The following is a 17,034-nucleotide window of genomic DNA, read 5'->3' as shown; positions in this document are numbered from 1 at the left end:
CTGGTGAGGCCTCAGCGGGAGCTTTCGGTCCAGTTCTGGGCACTACACTTTAGGAAAGATGTGGACAAATTGGAGTCCAGAGGAGAGCAACAAAAATGATTAAAGGTCTAGAAAACATGACCTGTGAGGAAAGGTTAAAAAAAACTGGGCCTGTTTAGTCTCGCAAAAAGGAGCCTGAAGGGGGACCTGGTAACAGTCTTCAGATATGTTAAGGGCTGTTCTAAAGAGGACAGTGATCAATTATTCTCCATGTCTCCAGAAGGTAGCACAAGAGGTAATGGGCTTAATCAGCAGCAAGGGAGATTTGGGTTAGATATTGGGGAGGGGGAAAATCCTTTCTAACTCTCAGAGTGGTTAAGCTCTGGAACAGGCTTCCAAGGGAGGTCGTAGAATCCCCGTCACCGGAGGTTTTTAAGAACCGGTTGCCAAACAGCTGTCAGGGATGGCCTCAGGATACATAGTCCTAGGTGATCTCTTGAAGTCCCTTCCAGCCTTATAGTTCTATTATTCTATTTCTGGCTTGGCCACAGCCCTTCTGGGTGACATTGAGCTAGTCACTTCATCGCCCCGTGCCTCAGTTTCCCTAGACAACAATACTTATTTCCTTTGTAAAGCACGTTGAGCCCGACTGATGAAGACTGCTATAGAAGAGCTGAGAATCATTATTAGTAATGATATACGATGAGGCCCAGAGGCAACAGCTACACCTACAAGAATGATTTTGAGTCTCACTGTGTCTATACTACAAGCACTACCGAGGCCAATTTGCAGCGCTTCAACTACGCTGCTGGAGCCCTGTAGTGTAGTGCTTCCTACATCAACTGAAGGTTTTGTTCTGCCAGTGTAGTTAATTTACCTCTCCAAGAGGAGGTAACAGGTTGATGGAAGAATTTTTCTATCCACCTAGCTGAGTCTACACTAGGGGTTAGGTCGACCTAACTATGGCACTCAGGATGTGAAATTTTTCACAGCCCCGAGCAACGTAGCTAGGTTGATCTAATTTTTAAGGGTACACCAGGCCTCAGAGGGATACGGGAAGGGTACCAACTTTACTGGTGATATGCTCAGATTCTAAAGAGAACTGCACCGCAGTTGACAATAAGCATTTCTCCACGCGCTGCTTTATATTGATACACACAATTAGGCAAAACCATCTGCAATATCACTAATAATGTCACATCCTTTCTGAAAGGAAAGAAAAAGAAATCAGATCAAATTCATTTGTAATATGGATTGCATTTCCCCCTCCTCTACTAAATATTTCAGAACCTGATTGTTCAGGGTTGACCTCCTGTGGTCCCTTCCAACCCTGATATTCTGTGATTCTGTGAACTGCATTATTCAAGCAGTTTTAAGACATAGCTAACATGGATATCATACTGTAAGGATTGTCACCATCTTCTGGTTTCTCCCTGGGTCACACGCTATGGTCAAAGGTACTATAAGGTCCCTGTTGAATAAAACTGTCATCTAGACTGTGTTTAATCACCGTATTGTATTTCCGCAGCTACAACTTTCTTTGTAGCCTTGGTGGTGCTCCAGCAAGGAGTTTTGTTATGATTGTCTGCAAAGAGGTCAGGTTTCTCCCAGGCACATATGGGCGGTAAGCGTAACCCATATCCGGACAATGGGCAGAGCTCTCCTTTTTGAGCTGTGCAAAATTTATTTCCTTGGATGTATGGAATCCCCAAGTCCTCATTTAGATGCATCCACTTCTTCATTTATACCATAGTTTGCAAACGAGCTTCCACTGGAGACGAGATGGTTTACACTGGTGAAGACAGAATCTCACTGGGCATCCCAGTGGAACACTGAGTCTTTCTTTAGGTGATCTTCTAGTCATGCCAAGACTTCTGCAAGGTCTGGTATAAACCTGGCAAGGTAAATCCCCATCCTGATGACTTCTCCAGCTCAGCATCCCATGAAGTGGGCTGTAGCCCGCAAAAGCTCATGCTCAAATAAATTTGTTAGTCTCTAAGGTGCCACAAGTACTCCTGTTCTTTTTGCATCATTCTCTAGTGACCTCATTTCAGCAACTGCTGCGCCTTTTGCAGGCTTGAGCTTTATATTGTCAGCCGAGGGGGCGTGACCAAAATCTTTTGTTTTGATTGATCTAACATTGTCTTTGTCCAGACTGACCTTGATCCCTTTCCCTCCAGCTCCTTGGAGTATGGCTTGAAGATTGCAGCTACCAGCAAGGAACATGATGCCAAACACCAAGGTCTGAAGTTATAAATAGGAAAGAAACAAACAAAAGTCATACATTTTTAAATCAGCAGATCCAGATAACTTTCTTTCAAGAGTTGTAAAAGAGCTGGCCGAGGAGCTCACTGTACTGTTAATATTGATTTTCAGTAAGTCTTGGAGCACTGAGGAAGGTCCAGAAGACTGGAAGAAAGGTAATGTTGTACCAATTTTTAAAAAGCGTAAACTGGCACAGGTGCAGGAACTCAGAGTACCGGGGGTGGTTTCCATTATATACAGCAAAGAGTCCTGTGGCACCTTATAGACTAAAAGACGTTTTGGAGCATGAGCTTTCGTGGGTGAATACCCACTTCGTTGGATGCATGTGATGCATTATATACAGGATATACAGCTTGGTTCAATGGCTCTCAGCACCCCCACTATACAAATTGTTCCAACTCCTCTTTAAACAGAATGACTTGGTTAATTATAGACCTGACATTGATCCCGAGCAAGATAATGGAGTGACTGATATAGGACCCTGTTAACAAAGAACTAAAAGAGGCTGATGTAAGCAATGCAAATCAACATGGATTTATGGAAAATAGATGCTGTTGAACTAATTTGGGATTTTTTTTGATGCGATTAGAAGTTTGGTAGATAAATTGACATAATATACTTAGACTTCTGCAAGGCATTTGACTTGGTACCACATGGCATTTTGATCAAAAAATTAGAATATAAAATTAACATGGCACAGAATAAATGGAATAAAATCTGGCTAACTGATGGGGCTCAAAGTGAAACGGTCAAACAGGCCTGTTTCCAGTGGGGCCCCGCAGGGATCAGTTCTTGGCCCTGTGCTACTTACCATTTTTATCAGTAACATGGAGGAAAACATAAAATCATCACTGAAAGTTTGCAGATGACACAAAAGTTGGGGGAGGGGTAAATAATGAAGACAGTTCCACTGATTCAGAGCGACCTGGATCGCTTGCTAAGCTGGGCGCAAGCAAACAACGTGTGTTTTGATATGGCAAATGTAAATGTGCACATCTAAGAACACAGAATGCAGGGCCTTCTTACAGTGTGTCAGGTTCTGGTGCTCACAATTCAAGAAGGATACTGATAAATTGGAGAGGGTTCAGAGAAGAGCCATGAGAATGATTAAAGGATTAGAAAACCTGCCTTGTAGTGAGAGACTCAAGGAGTTCAACCTCTTCACTTTAACAAAAAGAGCAGGTTAAGGGGTGACCTGATCACAGTCTGAAAGCACCTACTTGGGGAACCAGTATTTAATAATGGGCTCTTCTATCCAGCAGAGAGACATCTAACACCCTCCAATGGCTGGAAGTTGAAGCTAGACATATTCCAACTGGAAATAAGGTGCAAATTTTTAATGATGAGAGGAATTAATCCTTAGAACAATTGACCAAGGGTCATGGTGCATTCTCCGTCACTGACAATTTTTAAATTGAGATGGGATGATTTTCTCTAAGCTCTGCTCCAAGAATTATTTAGGGGCAGGTCTCTGGCCTGTGCCATACAGGAGGTCAGACTAGATGATCACAATGGCCCCTTCTAGCCTTGGAGTCCATGAGTTTGGAAGGGATCTAACCCCTCCTGCTTCAAGGCACAAACCAGTCTGTAGCTGGGGGCAGATTATCCCTTACCTTACACTGTGGATTTCTTGAACCTCCTGAAGCAGCTGGTATTGGCCACTGTTGAAAACAGGAGATTGGACAGATCTGATTGATATATTAGGAACACAGGAATTGCTCTATCAGATCAGATCATAGTTCAGTGTTTCTAATATGTCATCTGCCACAGCTGCAGCCCCACGAAGCCTGGCATAGATGTCACCAATTTCTTCTTGGGTGGAATGAACACTGGTTGGAATGGATACCAAAGGGCAGGGGGCTGAATCTGTCTCTCCCTCCTAGGGTATTAAATGTGGTACTATTTAACCTTTCTCACCTGTGTGACAGCTGCCATCTTCAACACAGCGAGGGCTGACCTGGGGACCGCCAGAGCTAAAAGCACATTCTTCAACAGCTTGAGTTAACAACCCCGCACACGGTAATGGTGTTTGTGTGTGTTGTGTGTCACAACTCCTATCCTCTGCAGACTGGCAGACAGGGACCTGTAACACACACTTCCTGGTGGATTAACGTCTGATGTTACCTGCCAACACCCCGATCTTCCAACCAGGACAAAATTCTGCTTGCATGACTCCAGTGACTAAAGGCACTGAATCGAAGCAAAGCCATTCAGTGTCAGAAGAAGAATAAAACCCCATTCACGACTGTGTTCAGGCAGCTCTGACAGGATCGTCCTAGGGCAGAGGGATCTGCAGATGGTGCACCACCAGTCTGGTAGCTCCAATGGCACCTCTTCCCGCACCCACTCTTAACCTCTTATTCATATGAAAGCCTGGCTCCCGAGAGAAGCAGTATGGCCCAGATGCCTCCTGTTTTTCCAGACTTGCACAACTTGCATGAGGAGGGAAAAGTCCGTCTCTTTGTTCCAATGGATAAATCTCCCCGAGCCCCCACCTCCCCCCGAGCTCCATGTGACTTACAGGCACCGTTCTGTTTTCCTTGCAGCCTGATGGTATGAAATAAATGTGCTGAGTAAGAGCTTGGCATGCTCAGCCCTTCACTTTTTATTAATTCCTGAGCGTTGGCTCCCATCTGCTCTGCTCATGCTGTGACATCCGGTCTGGAAATTCCACTCTGCTCCCCTTTGTCTCTCTGCCTCTGGAATTCCCTATAAAAGGAGAGGAGACTCTAGCTGCTCAGTGTCCCAGCTGGTGCATGCAGCAGTCCCTGGTCCAGTTCTGCTCATCCTCTCTGCACAGCAACATGAAGGTCTCCGTGGCTGCCCTCGCCGTTCTCCTCATTGCTGCCTTCTGCTCCCTGGCCTCCTCTGCCCCAGGTGAGTCCAGCGTCTCTCTCTGAAATTGTCCATTTCCGAAGAAAACCTGTTTATTGCCCTTTGGAATGAGGGGGGAACCCTTCCCCTGATAACGTGTGTTATTTTCCCTTGCATGGAATTCCAGGCACACTCACGCTGTTTGTTTCCATCTTTCAGTGGGACCGGACATGCCCATCTCCTGCTGCTTCTCCCACACCTCCCGCCAGATCCCACGCAGCATGGTAGTGGATTACTATGACACCAGCAGCAAGTGCTCCTTACCCGCTGTAGTGTAAGTGCAAACTCCTGATGCTGGAGCCAGGCAGTGAGCAGAGACAGCTTCCATTCCAGTGCATGCTGGTGTTGCAATCATTACATTGCATTCTTGCTCTGCAATGGAATAGTTTGCTCTATGTCCGCGGTTCTTGAACTGTGGGTCAGGACCCCAAAGTGGGTTGTGATCCTGTTTTAATGGGGTGGGTTAGACTTGCTGGGGTCTGGGGCCATAGCCTGAGCCTCACCACCCAGGACTGAAGCCCCATCCAGGGCAGTGGGGCTCGGGCTTTGGCGGGACAAGGGTGGACTCAGGCTTTCGTCCCCCTGGGACTGTGTAGTAATGTTTGTTGTCAGAGGGGGGTCACAGTGCAATGAAGTCTGAGAACCCTGCTATACGTCTACAATGAAACAGCCGCTGCGGGGCTCAGCTGTGGGGCTGTCAAATTGTGGTGCAGACGTTTGGGCTCGGGGTAGAGTCCCAGCTCAGGGATTCTGCGAGGCGGGAGGACCCCCGAGCCTGGGCTCGGGCCCAAGCCCGAATATCTACACTGCAATGTTTAGCCCCACAACCTGAACCCGGGTCAGCTGACTCTTTTATTCCAATGTGGACGTACCCTTGGTGTCCAGCTGCTGCTTCTGGTTCCTAGCATGAGGCAAATCCAGGTGTCAAAGGCCTGAGGTTGGTGACTAGAGAGCCCACTGCACCAGCACAGACTCTGAGAGCCAAGTATTCACAGTCTGGAGAAGAAGCCACCAGCAGGGATTCCCCCATAGCTCCACTAGGGTCTGGGGGTGGGACCTACTCACCCATGGGGACAATGGAGTGTGGAGGAAGGGCAGGAAGTGCGGCTGGGGGAAGGCAGACCACAGGAAGGCTTTAATATGTAGAACAGGCAGCCAAATGGGAGGAGGGGCAGGCCAGGTGGCCCAGACCAGCATCAGGTTCTGGTGGAGGATCCTTCAGGGACAGGGCAGAACTGACTGGCTGTAGTGGGATCTGGAGGTGGGGCGCCCCAGGACGGTGCGGGAGAGACACAACGTTTCTCTCACTCTAACCGTCTCCTTCCTGTCCCACAGGTTTATTACGAAGAAAGGCCGGGCCGTCTGTGCCAACCCCAGCAACTCCTGGGTCCAAGCCTATGTGACCACCTGGAGCTGAACTGAGCGGAGTGGGAGACGGAGAATTATTTCTATTTATTATGTGTATTACAGTAGCACCTTGCAGCCCCATTGTGCCAGGTGCTGTCACATGAGACAAACAGGCAATTCCTGAGCCCAAGTACTGGCTATCTAAGAACAGAGTTCAAAGGGCACCGGAAGGACCTCTCCTCACTTCTGCTGACACAAGCCAGGATGCTGCTACCAACCCACTTTTCAAAGAACTGACAAACGCTGGACTTCTAACATATCATGTGATGCTCTTTAAGACATGCAGTTGGGACCCTATTTTTTGTATTGCTAATTATATTATTTATGGCATGTGTGCAGGTGGGTCACATGACTCCCTGTGCATTGCAGTGACTGGCACAAAAACACCCCAAATATGTTGAGTTCTTTGTGCTGTAATATTAGGCTATGACCAGGGATTGGGTAAAGTGATGATTCTGGAAAATAAAATGTTTTGTAGAAAAACACCCTGTTTTTTACCTGAATGTAATTCCTGACTGGAAGGATCTCCAGGCCCAGAAACATCATCTGACCACTGTGCCTGCCTGTCTCACTAGGCATGGATCTGGAACAAACCCTACCAGCTCAGCACCACCAGAGTCTGGGGAAAATTTGGTCCCATTTGCAGTTCATAGCTCAGATCTATACATCACACACATCCACCCCGCGTGCCCCGTCTACAGTACACGCAGCCAGCTGCAAGAATAGTTCCCACCTTAAAGTGGGAGGACGAAGGGTTAAATCTCTTCCCCTGAGCTGAGGACAGCACCAGGTTTGCAGAAATTGCAATGAGGGGATGAGCTCAGCTGGGTGAGGGGAGGAGAGCAGGGTGGGGGGGCAGGAGAGGAGTCTGGAGTTGGGGAAGACCTCTGTGTGTGTGTGTGTGTGTGTGTGTGTGTGTGTGTGTGTGTGTGTGTGTGTAGGGAACTTCCCTGGGAGCAGGGGAGTTACTCAGGCTGCCCAGTGGAGACACAGCCACTGCCCCAAGGCACTGAAGTGAGTATTTCCCCTTCCTGTAGAGACACTGTCCCTTGCCCTGAGTGCTCTTAGCAGAGCCCTGCGGCTGGCTAGAAGCCGGTTTGTTTAAATGCCCTGGAGAAGGAGGCTTGTTGTTCCACATGCCACTTCTATCAGCTGTGGCCTGTTGTTTCCGGGCACAGAGCCAGCACGTGTACGCATATATCCACGCTGCCTGGATCCACTCAGCGCTGCATGCTCCTTAATGCTCTGGACACAGCTCACCCCTCCCTTGAGGTCCCTTGCTGCGCACACCGGGTCGGAGAGACACAGCTCAGCCCTTCTTTGCAGTCCCTTGCTGCGCACACCCAGCCGGAGAGACAGCTCATCCTCTCCTGCAGAGCAGCTGAGATGAAGGAGAGTTGTCAGGGATGGGGGACGGATGCTGGAGGCAGGCAATCTTGGCTCTATTTCTGACCAGTTTATCTTGGGCATGGTATCAAGAATAAATGGACACAAATCGGACATCAGGAATGGTAACATACAAAAGCCAGCAGGAGAATACTTCAGTCTCCCTGGACATTCTGTAACAGAGTGAAAAGTAGCCATACTTCAAAAACAGACTTCAAAGAGAAACTGCAGAACTACAATTCATTTTCAAATTTAACACCAATAATTTGGGCTTGAATAGGGACTGGGAGTGGGTGCCTCTCTACAAAAGCAGCTTTGCGTCTCCTGGAATTGACACCTCCTCCTCAGTTATTGGGAGTGGACCACATCCCCCCTGATCGAATTGACCCTGTCAGCACTGGTTCTTCACTTGTGAGGTAACTCCCTTCTCTTCGTGTGTCATTATATAATGCCTGCAGCTGTAACTTTCACTCCATGCATCTGAAGAAGTGGGCTTTTTACCCAGGAAAGCTTATATCCAAATAAATGTTAGTCTTTAAGGTGCCACCGGACTCCTTGTTGTCTTCTTGGGCATGTCACTTCCCTGCTTTCTGCCTCGGTTTCCCTATCTGTAAAATGGGGGTGATGATGCCCAGCCTTGTAAAATGCTTTGAAAGTGATAAAATTACATCAGCACCCGAGAGCAACACACACTAACAACTCCCAGCACATGCTTATCTAATACTCACCCTTCACTGACTCACCCTTGCACTGACACACTGATTGCATTTGCTTTGACTCCACTCTTAATCCAGAGTGACACTCCATTTACTGATTTATTCCACCCTGTACTCATGCGACTATGACCTCACCATGCTTCTTGAAGAAGGGGCTCACTCCACACTCACCTCCAATTACTCCATCGCTTTCTCTCTCCACCCTGAATCCACATCCGCTTCCTCCAAACCTCTACAAACCCCCCATTGCCTAAAGTTCACGGATGAAATAATATACAGATGAGATTTTTTACTACTACTAAGAAATGTCTTGCATCCCAGCAGCAGAAATGACTCCTGTAAAGCCATTCAAAAACAGAACTCCGTAAAAAGCAACTGTTCCCAAGAGGATAACCTGAATCGAGTGAAAGAACCACATGAGGCAAAACAGACCAGATTCTCTGTCACTCACACTAGTGTAAATCTGGAGTAACTCCACTGACCTCGCTGGAGTTACGCTGGATTTGTACCTGTGGAAATGAAAGCAGAATTAGGCCTCGTGTATTTCAGTAAGATCTTCGTGTGACAGAAGGCAAAGGTCACTGTTCAAGGTAACAGGGGGTTCGTTTTATTTCTGGGGTTCGGGTAGAAAGGCTGACATCTGAGCAGCACGCAGGCTTATTGTCTGATGAAAGGTCAAACAAGGCCTGATCCTATATGAATGTGTCAATGGGGGTGTTGCAGCGGTACCTGCCCCTAGCGCCTGCTGCTGGCCAGCAACAGCACTGCAGGTGGCTTCATTTCTCCTCACTGGAATTTTCTGTCTCTCCCAGCCGTTCACGTGGCTCAGGGCTCTTGCCAAGTCACTGGCTGAAACGTAACCCCCTCCAGGGTGAAAACAGTCCAAAGAAACAAAAGTTTCTTCTCTCCCTGTTAGGTGCCCGTCCAGGCTCAGCTGCCAGGCCCTTCTGGGCTACCTTTAGGACAGAGCCCTAGCTCCTGGCTGCTTCCCTGGAGTCCATCCAGATCCTCCTTCGCAACCTGCCCCAGGAACCCAATTTGATCTCTGTGGTTCCTCCTCAGGTGGAGCTCTTTGCCCAGGGGTTCCAGGCTCTCACCTGACCCCAATTAGTCTAGCCCCTTTATGCTGTGAGGCCGCTAATTCCGGCGCAGGCACAGCTGATTGAACAGGGCAGCCCCAGGCATCTTGACCCTTTTAAGGATACGTCTAAACAGCGAATCTCAGAGCTGGGTCAACAGGCTTGGGCTCGGGCTAGTGTAGATGCTACAGCTGGTGCTGGAGCCGGAACCCCAGGCTCTAGAGCCAAGGGATGGAGGTGGGCTTAGCTCAGAGAATCACTGCTCCCTGTGTAGACACACCCCAAAGGGCAGGCCGCCCTGCGTCAGGGCATTCTGCCATTGTCTATGACTGCGGTTCTCAAACTGCGGGGTGTGACCTCATGTTAATGGGGTTGTCAGGGCTGGTGTTAGACTTGCTGGGGCCCAGGGCCAAATCTGAAGCCTGAGGGCTTCAGCCTTGAGTGGCAGGACTCAGGTTACAGGCCCCCAGCCTGGGGCAGTGGGGCTTGGGTGGGCTCAGGCTTTGGTCCCCCGTCCCAGGGTCATGTAGTAATTTTAGTTATCAGCATGGTGTCACAGAGCAATGAAGTTTGGGAACCCTGGTCTATGATGGTGCAGGGCTGAGCCCCTGATGAGTCTGATTTTGGCGGGTGTGGCTCACACCGGGGTGCTCACTCACTAGGGCTGGGCAGGAAATGACATTTCCCCCCCACCACCAGGAAAAACGGCACGAAATGGCTCCTCTCCCCACCCCCCACCCCCATCTCCATGAAAACGACCAGGATTTGGTCAAAAAAATTGAAACTCTGAAAACTGGGAAAAGGTCTGACTTCTGTTGCCACATTTGGGGGCCCAAAAATTCTCAGTGAAAATGGATTTTTTTGGTGAATGTCTGTTTAGTTGAAAAGGTTATTTTTCCATCAAAAGAGTGGAACACATTGTAACTTGTGGGGATATTTGATCGCAGAGCCCTGGGGCTCCAGGCCAGCTTTGTCCTCATGAGCACAGTTCATAACAGTGGAAGCTCGTGTATTTTCACCCTGCAGCGTCCCCTGAGACCTGGGGAGAGGCTGACCTTGCCTAGCCATTGGATGTCCTGTAGTGACATGCTGATGACAATTTGTTCCAGCCAGCGTGAAATGCAACGTGGACTCGAACTGTTCTGGCCATTAACTCTAGGGCAACAATGTAAGTGCGGTCCTCCTCGGCATGCTGCATGGCAGAGCGGGGTGCAGATGAGGTTAGTTCCTGGCTCTGCGCCTCATTCTGTCACCTCCTCCCCTTCTCTAGCAAGACTCCCCACAGCTGCTAGTCAGTGGGAGGCTCCCGCTCTGAAGTGGGTACCCTGGCCAGCAGGCCCTGTTGTTGGGGCAGTGGGGGCAGGTGGGAGGGTGCGGCTGGTTCCAGGGTCTGCAAGGGTCCCCGTTTGGCTCTGCCTGCCAGGGATCTAGCACGGAAAGATGTGGAGAAATTGGAGAAAATCCAGAGGAGAGCAACAAAAATGTTGGAAGGGCTAGAAAACGTGAGCTGTGAGAAAAGACTGAAAAAATTGGGTTGGAGAAGAGAAGGCTGAGAGGGGACATAAATGTACATAAAAGGCTGTTATAAGGAGGAGGGTGATAAATTGTTCTTTTTAACCTCTGAGGAAAGGACAAGAAGCAATGGGCTTAAATTGCAGCAAGGGAGATTTAGGTTGGACACTAGGAAAAACTTGCTGACAGGGTAAGTAAGCGCTTTGCCTAGGGAGGTTGTGGAACCTCCGTCACTGGAGATTTTTAGGAGCAGGTTAGACCAACACCTGTCAGGGATGATCTAAAATAATACTTAGTCCTACCTCAATGCAGAGGACTGGTCTAGATGACCTCTCCAGGGCCCTTCCAGTCCTACCTGTCTCTGTTTCTGTGACCCTCTCCCCCAGTCCCCAGGTGTGATTTCCTTCATTCTCAAGGATTAACCAGCCTCCAGGGCCCAGGAGCTCTCCACTGATAAGAGGCCCCTGGATTCAGAGGCCTCTTTACACACAGAGGCCAAGTCTGAGCTCAGGAGGAAGCTCTCAGTCACTCTGTGGTGACTTTAACATTATCCAGCCGTGTTGAAACTTGCACTCGGGGAGTGGCTTCCTCCTTGTGCCAGCTCAGAAAGTGGTATATACGCACACAGCCCCATGACCTCAGATCCAGTCCTGCTCAGCTCCCTGGTTCCACTCCCAGCACCTTATCAGAACCAGCCCTCGGCTGTGGCATTCACACTCGCCACTCTGCCCTCCCCTGCTTGGGGCACCCAATTCCTGTTATCCCAGACACATTTCAGCCCTGCCTATCTGGGGGCGGGTGGCTGAGGGAGGGTGGCCATGGGCATAAAGTGCTGAAGCAGGACCCTGATCTCCCCTGATCTCTGAGCTTTGTGTTTTAAAATATATTTTTTGTAAAAGCCAAACTTTTTGCTACGAGCCTTTGAGTTTGAGCTAAAATGTGACCCTTTCCACCATCTCTCCCTTCAGTCCCTAATCCCACCATATCGGAGCACTGCACAGCCTTTCGTGTATTCCTCCTCCCAATGCCCCCATGAGGCAGGGCAGGGCTATTATTCCCATGGAGCCACAGAAAAACTGAGGCCCAGATCTTTGCAAGTCTTTAAGGGGTCCAACAATAGCAACATGCTTGGCAGTGAAGGTCTGTAGTACTGAGTGTCCATGTCCTCCTTGTAGGGCTTTATTCCAGGCCTCTAAAAGCTCTGCAGGGTTGTTGCTAACTTGGGGCAGCCAGTTTAATTGTGGGTGAGCATGTGGCAGCACCCAGCCCATGACCTCACATGTGATCTTCAGGGCTCAATGTTCGGGGCCTTCGTCTCCGAGATGGGCTGTATGACAAAAGACTGTCAGCCGTTGGTGGCCAGTGGTGACTGCCATCCTCTTGAGGCCAGTTCCCAATAATATAACCCTATTAGTGATCAAATCAAAAGAACTTATGCCCAGTAGTCACTGCTGGAAGCACAGGTGAGGTGCCTCCCGCCTCCTGCTGTCTTGTTTGAGCAATGTCCTGTTCCAGCGCTGTATAAGAGGATTGGCAGTACACAGGTTGGCTAAAGCCGTACTTTTGTGTGTTTGAGGGTCCAGCTCCCACTGATTTCCTGATGAGTTCAGAACGGCAGAATGGAGCCTTAGTCCATTCACTATTCCCACGCGTATCCTGTCAGTGCCCACAATGCGCTGCATGCTGCCCCACACGCAGGGAGACACTGCCCTGCCCTCCAGAGCTCATACCCTCCCCTTGCCCCATTGTCCTGGGTTTGGTACTTTGACATTTATATTCTCCCTGGCAGGCACCTCCTGGTTCTGGGCTCCCTGGAGCTTCTCTCCAGGAATCAGGCATTGCTTCTGGACTAGGGCCGTCCCCCATAGACTGTGCTTTCCCTTCACAATGGGCCTGTACATTTGGCCGGGTGCAACACAAAGCCACCCAGCAAGGGACTGTCTTGTTTCCTGTCAAATCGTTCCTATGCCCTGGGGTGATGGGACCCATGGGCAGTCCAAGCCCCCTCCCTTGGGACATTTAAACCTGCACTGGACAAGGCTGCAGACAATGAAATCTAGGGAACAATCCTTCAGTGGCTCCTGGGACGGACTTAATGCCTGACCTACTAGGCGTATTCCAGCACCTATTTGCTGCATAGTGTTAGTGTGCATGCACCTGTGTATGAGTGCAGCTGTGTACCTGCAGGCAGTGTGTGTATGCACGTGGCTGTGTCTGGGAGGGGTGCATCTGTATGCAGGCGTGTCTCTGGGAGTGAATGTGTATGTTCAACCGTGCGTGTGGGGTGCATCATGGTCCATCAGGGCCTCTCTGTGGGTGAACATGTGTATGCAGGGCTGGTTGTGTGTGTGACTCTGTGTGTGTTTGTGTATGGTGGGTTGTGGAGAGTGGGGGAGATGTAAATAGCTGTGTGTGTGTGTGAGTTGTATATCTGTTCAGGGCTGGGGGGGGCGCGTAGAGGTATGTCACTGAGGAGTGTGTTGGTGTATATGTGTGTGTGTATTTCACAGAAAAAATGTAACCTGGATTCACACCCTCCCGTTGTTATTTGTTTTGTGAAACACAACACCCAGCTGATGAAGTTTAAGCAGATTCATTGAGTCTAAGGCCAGAAGGCCTTACAGGTCATTCAGCCTGACCCCTGTAGAGCCCAGGCCTCGTGTGTGCTGGGCTGTACTGATGTATGAATGTGTGTGCATGCAGCGATGGTGGGATATGTACACTGGTGTGTTTGCGTGTGAGGATGTGACAGCTGGAGGGGGCTATTTCCTTGCAGGGACAGGTGAGTGCTGGATTTGTGACATGAATGCTATTCAGGAAAAGTGCCAGAAATTATCTTAAAACAGAACCAAGGGGTTGATATAAAAACATTTATTCTATAAAAAGTGTTTCATTTTCTGTCAAACCCACCCCAGCCACTGCTCAGCAGTGCAGCAGACACAGCCAGGGCTATATACCAAATATATTAAACAATCTTCTGCGCGTCTGTGATGTGAGGAGACCTGGCCCAGCGGCTCACTCCCACCGCTCACAGCCAGCTTGCTATAAATAACATAATTTACAGTATAATTAGTAGGTTTTGCACCAATCCAGGATTTTAAATAGCTGTACATGATATTTACAAATTCTTGGTTTTTATCAGGGTTTGGGGCAAATTCAGCTCCTGTTCCCGTGTCGTCACCCTGGCCTTTGAGGGTTTACGCTCTCACTGCCAGGGGCGGCGCATCACCAGTCTGGCCCCTGCTCCTCTCAGTTCAGTTCCAAGTCGGTCACGTACTCTTGAACCCAGGATTCACTGGGGTTGGCACAGACTTCACGGCCCCTCTTTGTGATGAACCTGGGGGGGGGGCGGGAAAGAGACGGCCAAAGTCAGAGGAAAGGAGGGGATATTTCTCACAAGTGCCCACCTCCTTTTGCTGCACCCTCATCCCAGCAGGTCTAGACAGGTCTGTTCTCGCTCCCTGAAGGAGTCTCCATCAGCCCCTCGTGGTCCCGAGGCTGCTGCCTGGCTGCCTGTTCCACACACTGGTGCCCCCTTGAGATCTTTCCTCTCCCAGCCTCCATCCTGGCCCCACCTCAAACCATTATGCCTTGGGTGCAGGGCTTAAATTCTCATACATCATTTCCCTGAGCCCGCCATTCCCCAAAACATGCTAAAAAACTTCAGAGCCAGTGGGGCGGGAGGGGCTTCAGCCACTGGGCTGAAGGGGAGGGCAGGACTCGGGGCTTCTGCCATGCTGCAGGGTGTTGGGGCAGGGCTCTGGTCTTCAGCTGTGAGGTGGGGGATCTGCGGGCTTTAGATCTGTGGTGGGGCACACCACACCCCCTGTCCTGTTGTGAGGGGCACACCGAGGCTCCCAGCAGGTTTGAAAATATTTCCTGAATTTAAGCCCTGCTTGGGTGAGCAGGTCCCATCCTCAGCCTATCATGCAGTTGGAAACCATGACACTCCCCGCCCCCTGCACGGCCAGTGCTGTCCAGCTTGGTATTGTCTGTGTTCCTGCATGCCTGTCCTCTATACCAGCCCGTGTGCTGCCCAGCCACAGGCGGTCGCTCCAGCCCATGTCAGTGCAATGTACCTATGTATGAAAACAGAGGGCGCCTCAGCATACCCGCCGGGTGCCGCTAGGAGTCTGCCATTGGCACTTACACTATGCCTGGCTGGGAGCACATGCTGCTGGTGCTGTAATAATCCTTCACGAAGTTGCGGGGGATCTTCCGGGCTGTGTAGGAGAAGCAGCAGGCAGTTGGGGGGTCAGAGCCAACTGCAAGAGACAGAGATGAGTTCAAACCGGTGCCAGGGAAAGCCCTGCCTGGCTCTCCAGAAAAGTCCCATTGGAGAGGTTTGCATTAGTGGATTTTTTAAAATTAGTCTAGAATTTCAATGGTGCCAAGACATGACAGTGGTTGAGCATTAGTATGTATGCAGTGATCTGCAGACAGCGAATTATTTACGATACCTACTTCACAGAGGGGATCATTGAGGGACAGAGTGGCAGAGACCTGTCTGCAGCCACAGCACAGGCCCATGGCAGAGCCGGGACCTGAAGTCAGGAACGGGCTCACAATCCCATGAGCTAATCACTAACCAGACCCCTCTTTCAGCCTTGCCCAGGGTTCTCTGAGCCCCCTGAAGTCAGTCTGCTCTGAGGATGCTCAGTATCTGACAGGACGGGGTCCTTAGTGCCAGTTCATTCACAGAGCAGATGCAGCAACGCCAGCTTCTGGCAGCCCACCCCGACTTGGACAGTCCCTTGGCGGGTGAGCGGAATACCCAGGCCCTACTCGGCCCATGGCCTCTCTGGTAGGCTCCTTAGCCAGGGTACCAATGATCTCTGAGGAGTGAGACCACGGACTCATTTCATCTGGCTCCCCAGACAGCCACTAGATGTCAGGGCCCTTGGTCATGTCCTGTAGAGGCCGCATTTGAACTCGTGACCCAGGGAAGGAAGCCCCTAAGCCAAACAGCCTCTCTCCCGCATTGTCTGTGCTGTGATCTCACTGCAGAGATGTGGAGAGATACAACTAGCCTGCATCGCTCTGAAGTGCCCCAGAAAAGCACAGCAGTGTGACAGCACCGATGTGCCATGGCTGGCTAGCACAGAGCTAACCTCTCTCCTTCACTACAAGGCCAAATTGGCTCTGAGAAGACAGACATGGAACTTACTTGGCGCGGAGAAGGCTGGGGAGCAGAAGGCAGTGATGAGGAGAAAGGCGAGGGCAGCCACAGAGACCTTCATGTTGCTGTCGGGTGGGGATGAACTGCAGCAGCTGAACCAGAGCAGGGACTCCTTCAAACCCTTTGCCGTCTGATGCTGAATCTCTGGTTTCTTCCCCTTCTTATAGGAGACTGGAAACCAAAAGGAGGGCGAACCCCTAGGAACTGTGGAAATTCCAGTGCATTCAGGAGGTGGCGTTTGTGCTATTTGTGGAAAAGTGAAGCAGCAGCCGCAATGGAGGAAATCCCAGAATAGCTTGTGTGAAGGGCCGAAGAGCCAAGGCCCCAAGTTCTTACTCTTCAATTTGATTTCAACATCACAGGAAAAGACCGAAGAAAATGTGTCATACGCGTTTCTGGAAGCACAAACTGCGCCACTCTCCCTCGTTGCGGTTTCAGACATTGCGTAACACTGGAAAGCAGAAGGACCTGAGCTCGCAGTGGAGCTGTGGGGAGGAGAAAAATGTTTTAATTCTATTTTTTTTTAATGAAAAGAAATTGGCTTAAAAGTAGATGTAAATCTAGTTGGGGGACAAGGAAGAGACATGAAATGTTTATTTTCAGACTGGACTGGGTTCAATCCATTATTTAAAATCGA

The 17,034-nt window shown here is 49.9% G+C and overlaps 2 protein-coding genes across 2 annotated transcripts; one reads left to right on the top strand and one right to left on the bottom strand.

Moving 5' to 3' along the window:
- The first annotated feature begins 4,795 nt into the window (after positions 1 to 4,795).
- On the top strand, positions 4,796 to 6,976 carry LOC115636569 (C-C motif chemokine 4-like). The gene is made up of 3 exons (XM_030536850.1): positions 4,796 to 5,121; positions 5,278 to 5,392; positions 6,454 to 6,976. Exons 1-3 carry the CDS (start codon positions 5,001 to 5,003, stop codon positions 6,533 to 6,535), a joined length of 318 nt encoding a protein of 105 aa, XP_030392710.1. The 5' UTR covers positions 4,796 to 5,000; the 3' UTR covers positions 6,536 to 6,976.
- A 7,098-nt stretch (positions 6,977 to 14,074) lies between these two features.
- Positions 14,075 to 16,775, bottom strand: LOC115636570 (C-C motif chemokine 4-like). Its single transcript, XM_030536851.1, has 3 exons — positions 16,386 to 16,775; positions 15,369 to 15,483; positions 14,075 to 14,555 (listed from the first exon to the last, which is right to left on the bottom strand). The coding sequence occupies exons 1-3, from the start codon at positions 16,456 to 16,458 to the stop codon at positions 14,468 to 14,470; spliced, it is 276 nt and encodes a 91-aa protein (XP_030392711.1). The 5' UTR covers positions 16,459 to 16,775; the 3' UTR covers positions 14,075 to 14,467.
- Between the last annotated feature and the right edge of the window lie 259 nt (positions 16,776 to 17,034).

Source organism: Gopherus evgoodei, chromosome 17 (genome assembly GCF_007399415.2).
Source record: "Gopherus evgoodei ecotype Sinaloan lineage chromosome 17, rGopEvg1_v1.p, whole genome shotgun sequence".
Classification (NCBI taxonomy): domain Eukaryota; kingdom Metazoa; phylum Chordata; order Testudines; family Testudinidae; genus Gopherus; species Gopherus evgoodei.
Note: the sequence above shows the minus strand (reverse complement) of the source record. Positions and strands in the feature narration are given on the sequence as shown.

Bases quoted from the DNA above. Each gene is read 5' to 3' on its own strand.
- LOC115636569 (XM_030536850.1), top strand. From the start codon at position 5,001: ATGCAGCAGTCCCTGGTCCAGTTCTGCTCATCCTCTCTGCACAGCAAC. The intron at 5,122-5,277 runs GTGAGTCCAGCG...TCCATCTTTCAG, and splicing joins CCTGGCCTCCTCTGCCCCAG to TGGGACCGGACATGCCCATC. The intron at 5,393-6,453 runs GTAAGTGCAAAC...CCTGTCCCACAG, and splicing joins TGCTCCTTACCCGCTGTAGT to GTTTATTACGAAGAAAGGCC.
- LOC115636570 (XM_030536851.1), bottom strand. From the start codon at position 16,458: ATGAAGGTCTCTGTGGCTGCCCTCGCCTTTCTCCTCATCACTGCCTTC. The intron at 15,484-16,385 runs GTAAGTTCCATG...TGTCTCTTGCAG, and splicing joins CCCAGCCTTCTCCGCGCCAA to TTGGCTCTGACCCCCCAACT. The intron at 14,556-15,368 runs GTAAGTGCCAAT...CCCCCCCCCCAG, and splicing joins TGCTCCCAGCCAGGCATAGT to GTTCATCACAAAGAGGGGCC.